Source organism: Octopus bimaculoides, chromosome 10 (assembly GCF_001194135.2).
Source record: "Octopus bimaculoides isolate UCB-OBI-ISO-001 chromosome 10, ASM119413v2, whole genome shotgun sequence".
Taxonomy (NCBI): domain Eukaryota; kingdom Metazoa; phylum Mollusca; class Cephalopoda; order Octopoda; family Octopodidae; genus Octopus; species Octopus bimaculoides.
The window spans coordinates 32,349,478-32,359,477 of record NC_068990.1 but is presented as its reverse complement, the minus strand read 5'-3'; the positions used below and the strand labels follow the sequence as shown (position 1 = coordinate 32,359,477).

The 10,000-nt window shown below is 34.2% G+C and overlaps 1 protein-coding gene across 2 annotated transcripts in view; it reads right to left on the bottom strand.

Moving 5' to 3' along the window:
* Positions 1-10,000, bottom strand: part of LOC106874539 (guanine nucleotide exchange factor subunit RIC1) — a 245,149-nt gene that overhangs the window by 24,810 nt on the left and 210,339 nt on the right. For both annotated transcript variants that reach the window (XM_014922306.2, XM_014922307.2), the window contains exon 27: positions 4,562-4,726. In XM_014922306.2, coding sequence (XP_014777792.1) covers positions 4,562-4,726 — 165 coding nt within the window. The remainder of the gene's footprint in view (positions 1-4,561; positions 4,727-10,000) is intronic.

The window sequence follows — 10,000 nt, the reverse complement described above, 5'->3', positions numbered from 1 at the left end:
TCACAATTTTGTCAGCACACATATACTTTAATAATAATAATCCTGTTATAGGCACAAGGCCTGAAATTCTGGGCAAGGGGACCAGTCAATTACATCAACCCTAGTTTTTCACTGGTACTTAATTATCGACCCCAAAAGGATGAAAGGTAAAGTTGACCCCGGCGATATTTGAACTCAGAACATAAAGACTGATGAAATGCCACTAAGAATTTTGCTCGGTGTGTTAATGGTTCTGTCAGCTGACTGCCTTAATACTAACAACAACAACAACAACAACAACAACAACAATAATAATAATAATAATGATAATAATAACTTCTTTATGAATCACAAGTGCTCAAAAGATAAAATAAAATTAATATTAAATACAATGTCTTTTACTATACATATATGTGAGGCTGGATAGAGTTATGGAAAAAATTCAAGAAGGATAACGATGTTATACCATACCCTAATTAAAAATTTAAGAAAACACAAAATAATATTATAAAACTACTATAAAACACATAATAATTAAAACAAGATACAGCTTAAATTTGAAAAATCATCTGAAGCATTTAGAATCACCTACCCACACATGGGTGGGAACACAGTGGCTAGGTTGGACTAGGAACCTCACAACTCATTCTGTTTTCTGATGGACCCAATGGCACAAATTAGCACTCTTTGGGTGTTTGAGTATTTTTTCATCCACAGTGAACACTTTTCTAACATTCTGTTGTTTATATGTTTAAGAGTCTTCAAAAATATTTTGCAAAGAAGTTCAGAAGCCCTGGTATACTTAACTAAGTTTTCATGTTCCAGTTGCACTACTGTGAACCTATGACAATTTCCTGAGGAGGTAAAACCTGTTTAAATCTCTTTATGTTGTAGCCTTTTGTTGGGATTCACTCTTCCTTTTTTAGAGATTTTCCTTTTTGTTTTTTTACCTCATATTTTCAGTGAATTTCTTCTTTTGTTCATCACAAAATGTTGGGATAGTTGCTACAGTTGTGAAATGGGAATCTGTTTGCTTGTTTTCAAGACAAGCTAAGAGGTGATCTCCTCTACCATTTCTAGGGTTGTGACTAATGGTGCTCTAGAACGAAGTCCTGCTAATCTTGTTGCTACATAGGATCCTCTTTGTTGCTTTCACTTCTCCTTCACTTTCCAAGCCTTTCCAGTTCTGTCCAGAGTAAAAGGCTCTCAAGTGATTTTACAGTCATGTATATAAAACTAAGCATTTTATTCTGTACTTTCAGTCTCATACCCTTTGCCTCTGTACCCTCAACTGGGCACATCTGCAGTATGGCCTTGTGGTTTTAGGAGTCATTAAAACTTGTAAATCCAGCTTGAACCTACCTGACCACATGTTATCACTCATCACCCCTACATTAACCACTCATCTAAACTGTGATATAAAGATGACAACCAGCTTCAGGTCCTTATTATTTTCCAATGACCCTGATCATCATACTAGTATTATTCTAGCCCAAATACTGAGCAACAAGTGAATAAGTGAAGGTATGTCTATTTCAGGCAGCGTTGTGGCTGAGTCTTTGACCCCAAAATACATTAGTCAGCACTACAAGCTTTACTCTACTCAATCAAAAAAAATATCTCATGACATTTCATGTAGTGCTTCTTGTTCCAGCTGCTGTTTTGAGGAGAGACAGAAATGTTCACCAGCCTTCATACACAACAGATATGCTGATTTTCTTTTTGTCCTCTCTTGAATAAGACTCTGGAGCAAAGAGACACTGTTTAATTCCACACAATTCACTTAATGAATTTTTTCATAGGAACTTTCAAGTCAAAAGACTGTCTGTGTAATGATAAAGGCAAGTAAAAGTGGCTCTTTTACAACTACTACTGAATACATCTTCTAACATATTTGTCTGTGCATGAGTGTTGTTGCTTTTACTGTTAGTATTCAAAATATTTGTTAAACTTTCCAAAACAATTCTTTTTGTATTAAATGTCCATTTTTTTTTGTTTTTGTTTTTGTTTTAAGTATTCAGACTTTAGAGTAATTTATTTATGTGTGTTCTGTGTGTTGTTGAATTTATTATTTTTTCTTCTATTTTTTTTTCAGGACTATATCTTATAGATATTTTGATATAAAACGCCATGAAAATGTGAAAGCAAATCAAATATAAAGTCTGTAAAGACAGATTCTTTTTATCTACTCTAGTTATTGGGGTAGACATTCACAGGTAATAAAAATCGCTATCGACAAGTAATCTGAAGAAAGAATTCTTGTTTTGTAATGCTTGAAATGAAGTTGAATCTCAGAGAGAAAAAATAAAAAGCACATATAAATGCTTTGAGAGTAGTGCTGCTGCTGCTGCTGCGAGGAGGAGGAGGAGGAGGAGTGGCTGGCAGAAGCTCAACTCCTATCCCACACAGTGTAGACAGGATAATGCAGATATGGCAGCCAAGCCATAAATATAGCCAAAGGGAGTCTGACAGTCAGACCCAACAATGCCAGTTTGACCAGCTAAACTGTCAAACTACAATGGTTGTCATGTAGGTTAACAAAGAACACGAACCCAACTAAGGGACCGGGCTGGGACTGAAAAGTTTCCTGCAGGAACAGGTTCTGCTCACCAAGAACTAGAGAAACCCCAAATCAAGGACATTCCACACAATAGTCATCTATGTTTATCAACTGAAATGCCCAACAAAAGGAGCGAGAGAAAAATGGTCTGGGGAAGAGCATAAGGATGTCATGGAAGCATTCTACATTGCTTCACTGAACCTAACAGTAACATCAATGTCTAAAACAACTTTAAAACATCTGATGAAAAGGCATTGCATTAGAGACTGAGCTTGATGCCAGCAATCAGGAAGTATTAATTGATATTTATGCTGTCCATTGAGGTCAGCTTTGCTTTTCATCTTTTCAGGGTCAATAAAATAGAAGTGTCAGGGGTCAATGTAATCAACTGGCCACTCTTCCAAAATGTCAGGACTTTGCACTTATAGTAGAAAAGATGACTATTACAATTATTGAATGCAATGAATGACAGAATTGTTAGAGCAGTGGATTAATAACTTTATCTTCAGTTGCATCCTTTTGCATTATCAGTTCAAATCCTTAAGAAACAAAACATTGTCTTTCATTAGTTGCAATGCTTTATATTCTATCTTCATTTTCTGTCACAGTCAGTTTTGATAAAATAAAGAATTAATCTCGATTAATTTAATTGATTCCCCAATGATATCTGGCCCTATGCCAATGATAGAAATTACTATATTATGATTAAAGGTAATGAAATAAGTAACTTTATAATCTTGTGCTTAAGTCACAAATACTCAGTAGATTAGTTTCTTATCAATTCTAAGACACCACTTGACAATTTGGAGATCAATGTTTATTTCTTTTTTATTGTTCATTTCTAATATCTTTCTCAATAATGTTCTCAATCTCTCCCAAACAAATTTCTAAATTATTTTTTTTATTTCTCTGAGATATTTTATCTTTATTTTAATTTTTATCCAAATCTCTATTGAGGATAAATCTATGTTTTTTTTTAACTTTGAACATCCTATACAACATGAATCCACCCAACAGTGACTGTATCTCTCAGTCCAATATCCCTGCAATGGCCCAAATTGAACTGATCCTGTTTATGTTTGATTTAAAGGTTATGAACTTGCTAACCAAAGGAAGAAAACTTTAATTCCATCCTCAAACATTTATTTACATTCTAAAATATTCACTATTAAAATTGATACACATGTTGCTGAATTTTTCTAATTTATTTTCAAAAAATGTTTTCCTTCATCAAAACTTTCATGTGTACCTAGGTATGTTATTTTTGATGAGTGTAACTCAGCTTACCCATAAATTTTATAATGGATATGCAGCTAAAAAGGTTGAGGAAAATTTTTTTCGTGATGTTTGTACAGACATGTCTATTATTAGTTGCATTTAATTTATTAACATTTCTTTCCATAATATTTTTAGTGAATTTCTTTTTTTAGATTTTTTTTAGTTATTATGTAATTAATTAACAATCACACATGTACAACATTACTTTGTCAGAAATGACTATACATTTCAAAAACTAAGTCTTTTCTGCAATACCACCAATTTTCACAATAATCTGACAAGTAAATACACTATAAGCATTTGAATAAACAAGTCCATGTTTAGCAATTTTCTGTTCAAGCTCTACAGGGCCAAGCTTTTAACTTAGAGAATTTTCAACAGAACTGCTAAATTTTTTAATGTAAATATTATGTCCAGTAACTGGCAGGCTTGTTGAGCACAACAAGGCTAATTTCTTCATGCAGAGATGCAATTGTAGATATACTAGAACAGTTCTCCTTTGCTACATTCAGCTGCATGGGAGCCTATGAGTTCAGTACCATTAGCTAATGAAACAATAATCAGATATAAGCCCCTTCCTCAACTGTCTACAGTGTAGAGTAGTACCTCACCACTTCATATGCATTTACCAGGGATATGGCACAACATCAGTAGCTGGTAAACTCTTCAGTGGAAGTCAGAAGTTAATGGAATCAGCTAGATGGAACGAGTTGTAATTAAATAAATTAAAATAATATGAAGTACCTTTCCTTCCTCAGCCATCGTATAATCTTAAAGTCTTCCATATTAGCTGCAAACATGCCGAGATCTCTAAGGCGATGGGAAGAGAGCAGCTTTCTAGCATGTTGATCAAGAATGCTGTCAATACAAAACTGGTCAGTGGTTTCCTCTTTTGAACGAGAGTTCCTTCTGAAATAAAGTGTAAGATTCAAATTAATTAATGAAAAGGGAATAATAATGATGATGATGATGATGATGATGATGATGATGATGATGATTTCTTTTACTGGCCACAAGGGCCCCAAATTGAAACAATTACATCATAGGAGAGCCATCGTAACCCTTTCGTAAAACACGAAACTGTTAAATCCGCTTGACTTATTTCATGAGATGTCAAAATTTTTGTCACAGAACTGCGACCTGGTCACATTGTAACAGATTGAAAGTTTGTATTCAGTTTTTATAAGTCTCAGGTCTTTTTTTCTTCTCTCTCTATTTTTTTTTTTCTTCTTTTGCTTAGGGATATATGAGCTTAGGGCTATATGGTCTTGCTGTATTCATTTAGGTTGACTTTGAACTCATGAAATTGTTCAGCATAAGTGAATATTAGTTTGCATTTTTCTTTCTTTTTTTGTTCTCTATTTACAACATTGTATGCATTACTGTCATCATTCCACCTTTTTCCTCTTCTCTTCCAGTATTGGTAGGCCAGTTATTGTCATTAGAAGATCCGTTATTGTCATTGTTAAGTACCTATTGTCAGTGTTTGCTTCTTATAGCCATTGTCACTTTATTGCTATAGACCTTGAAGTAAGCAACAATGATCAATAATATACTCTAAACCATTTACATTTCATAATTCCTTCAATGCTACCAAATTATCTCTCACTCTCCACTCAAACAATACCTGTTGATTTGCTGTATCACCATACATTTCTCTCACCGTGCACTACATCTTGTAATCTACCCATCCACATGTCATCTCTTTCTCCATATCCTATTACTCTTTATCCTGCAGTGATGCCAAACAGCACTACACATATGTATCCCCAACTCATATGTATCATGGGTTTCCCCTCTCACTATTCACTACAATTACCCCCTACACTCGTCCCAGTCTCTAGTCATCATGTATTTTCCCATAACCACCATCACATAGATTTATCAGATACTCCCCTACCTTGATCCTAGTTCATCACTCAATATATATCAACACCATTGATTCATTTTTTTGCCAGATCCCATTCTCACTATACAATCTTGCTAACCAGCCTCATTTCATGACCTCCTGCTCCCAGGGACCATGCTGACACCTCATCACCATCACCTTTGTTTCTCTTTCCAGCCCCACAACAATTACTTCCATCCACTCTTGTATAATGTGAGCAACTGTTTATCTTCTCTGTAGCAAGAGACCTGTTCTAGTCCATACTTTCATACTCTCACCTTTCATCACGTAGCATAAAGTTGCCTCCTTCTGTGCTGTTGCTCCACTCAGTTGATAGAAATCTTAGTCTTGCAAGCTACATGGCAATCTTAGTAGTGCTGGTCTTACAAAAGAAAAAAAAAACCCACCACTCAGTATACCCTGTAAAGTGGTCAGCATCACAAAGGGTATCCAGCCATAGAAACCATACCAAAGTAAACACTGAAATCATGGTCAAACCATCCAACCCATGCCATCAGGGAAGGTGGACATTAACAGATGATAATGATGATGATATTCTCTTGGAAGTCTTGATAAAGATGGCAGTCTATTTATCAACAGGAACACTAACCATCAAGAAATTAAGAAATTTAGGAAAGAATCCATAACTTTCTCAATGAACTAAGCTTAAAAATTACAGTAAAATCTCATCTTAACATCATCAACATTCTTGGTGCTAATTTTAACCTACACAGCTCTTCTCATTTCTCCTTTCAGAAGACCTGAGAAATCACTCCACTACATGTATAGACACTTTAATTACCAACACGATATTTAAATCATGTTCAAAATATTTCCTTGTACTTATTCAGCTTTTCTTATAATCAACCTGCATTCACTGATGATTCTAAGTACTATAATGATGTGCTTGTGCAAAGCAAATTCATCAAAAAAGTATATAAGAACATCTTACAACTCCCACAGAAATAGAAAAGGAAGACCAAAATAATTACCTTTTTCAATCCTTCATTTAACGAACAAATTCCAAATTCCTACTTTTTTAAGTAAAACATTTACCCCTTTCACTATAAGTATCACAAAATTTTCAACAAATGTCACTTGTTGTACTGCAGTTAATTATACACAATCTTTATCCAACAGAAGTGAATTAAATCAAATTCAGTAATTCCTTATTACTTATTATCTAACTGTTCATGAACTTGCAATTGTACTCATCCAGATGAATGTCCATTAGACCACAGATGTATTTCTAAAGAGATTATTTACTGTGCTAAGGCAAAATAAAAAACAGTTTCTAAATCATACATCGGATTAACATTAAATTCATTGAAGTTGTGCTACAGTCAACACCTTTACACATTTCACAATCAACTTAGACACACAGATACAAGTTTGTCCACATTTATTTGAAATTTTAAAAATAATAATTTAAAGTGTTACATCAAATGGAAATTAATATTGTTTTACTAAGCTATGTAATCATTCCAACATTTGTGTTCTTTGCATTTCTGAGTCATAAGAAATATAATTTTCCAACCTCTCTATTCTCATCTGCCATTCAGAGCAGTATGCATAAATGTTAGCCAATGCTTAGGCATTTCAAACTGTTTATTAAATCAAACAGTTTGAGTCATTTCCCCTTTCCAAACAATGTTCTTTTTTTTTTAAGCATAACAACTACAATTATATAAAAATCATGCTATACACCACTGATTTCTGATTAATTAAACATTTCACATCTCTCTCTTTCAATCTATTAAATATGATTGAATTGTTTTTGAATGGTCAGATATTTCAAATAGTTAGTTTATCAAACCAAAGACATGAAAATAATGACAATGATTCCCATTGCCAAACAACAATTTTCTTACATGAAAACCACACTTATACACAACTGATTTCCTTCAAACCAACCATTCTCTGAATAATTAAACAATTTGTATCAATATATTTAATATGCACTTCTTTAGATTGTCCTATATGCTACAAACCTACCCTGTCTCATCATTCTTCCCACTTTCCCCTCAACTTCAATTCGATATAAAATATTCAATATTTTTTCAATAGTTCTTCATTACAATTCTGAAGATTCAATAGATGAAACTATAGTAAACTTTTCAGCTTTGTTAAATATCTATATTACTCTACTACAGTAACCATATTATTATTATTATTATTATTATTATTATTATTATTATATTTACACACAACACATTAGACTGTTAAAAAAAAATTACTAACATCAGGCTGCAATAAATAACCTTAGATGCCAAGGGCCTTTCTAAGTAACCTAGCTGTCCCTAAAAATTTAGCTGCACCAAACTAGCTTTTATGCCTATTTCCTCTATTCATCTGTTCAAATCTTTAGGAAAAGTTCTTAACGCACCTATAACTACATGGATACATTTTTACCCACACTTTTCACAGCCTAAGTAACTCAATGTAGTTCCTGGTACCTTGCTATTTTCTCTATACCTCACATATTGACTTTCTCATCATTTAAAGTCAGTTACCTGGCACTTTCTACTCTCTTTGTCTACTACTACTACTAATACTAATACTACTACTACTAAATCAGGCCTCCTAGCTTCTATTACACTTATTATTTTTATCATTATTAAGGCAGCAAGCTTACAGAATCATTGTAATCACTGGATGAAATGCTTGGCAGTATTTCTTCTGCCGCTACATTCTGAGTTCAAATTCCGCCAAGGTCAATTCTGTCTTTGCCTTTCATCCTTTAGCGGGGGGGGGGGTCGATATATTAAATACCAGTGAAACACCGGAGTCAATGTAATTGACTAGTCCCTTACTCTTTACTCTTTTACTTGTTTCAGTCATTTGACTATAGCCATGCTGGAGCACTGCCTTTAGTCGAGGAAATTGACCCCAGGACTTATTCTTTGTAAGCCTAGTACTTATTCTATCGGTCTCTTTTGCTGAACCACTAAGTTACGGGGACGTAAACACACCAACATCAGTTGTCAAGCGATGGTGGGGGGGACAAACACAGACCCACAAACATATACATGTATATATGTATATACGATAGGCTTCTTTTCAGTTTCCATCTACCAAATCCACTCACAAGGCTTTGGTCGGCCCGAGACTATAGTAGAAGACACTGCCATGCAGTGGGACTGAACCCAGAACCATGTGGTCAGTAAGCAAGTTACTTACCACACAACCACACCTGCACCAATGTTCATATCTATCTTTATACACATAAATGAACGAATATGGACATGTACATAAGCATGCACACATATTCTCTCTTTCTCTCTCTCTCTCTCTCTCTCTCTCTCTCTCTCTCTCTCATACACACACACACACACAATCTTGTCATTTTACATCAGTTTCTAAACTGAAATGGGTTGGAGGGGGTCATTACAGCCTGATCTAGTTTTTATTCAGAATTACTCCCGTCTTAAGCACAGTCAAGGGAACCATGTCTAACTCAGATGTTTTATTTTGGCATGATTTCTGCATTTGGATGCCCTTCTTGACACCAACACACACATACACACGGAGGAGCAGTAATGAGACATATCCATATAGTTATATAAAACAAACATCACATCAAGAAAACTGAAGGCAAGAAATGTTAATGGGTTTAGGATCCTTACTGTTCCAAACAAACTGGAAGACACTCATATGGAAATATATAAAAAAAAAAGCCTTGATAAGAAGGATAAACTAGAACACAGTTATGTATTTAACACACGTCTAAAAGAAAAGCAATTTCCCATTTTGTGTGTGTGGGGGTGAGAGAAAGAGAGAGATCACTCATATACATCCATATATACACACATAGAACAAGTTTTTCCTTTGCTTCTATCATATAAAGAAACATGTATTGATACACATACCCAGAAACATGTAATGATACACATACCCAGAAACATGTAATGATACACGCTCACATAAACACATACATGTACACACAAGCATACACATTTCTTATTTTTGACCAAGGATCTTTGCATTGATTGCGAGCTGCCTACTTAAGACATTTTTCAAGTAGAACAAGTAGACACAAGTGTTAAGAATGGAAAGGAGATCCAGCGCTTGGATTAGAGACACAATAAAAGTAAGGAATATACAAGATAAATAAAGAGATATTTAAAAAAAAAACAAAAGAAAAAGGAAAGGGATGGTTGGCAAAAGAAAATGAAATGAAGACATTGAACAAGTGAAGGAGAAGATGCCCAGACACTTCTATTGGTGATGAACTATACATATATATATATATATATATATACACACACACACACACACATATATATATATATATA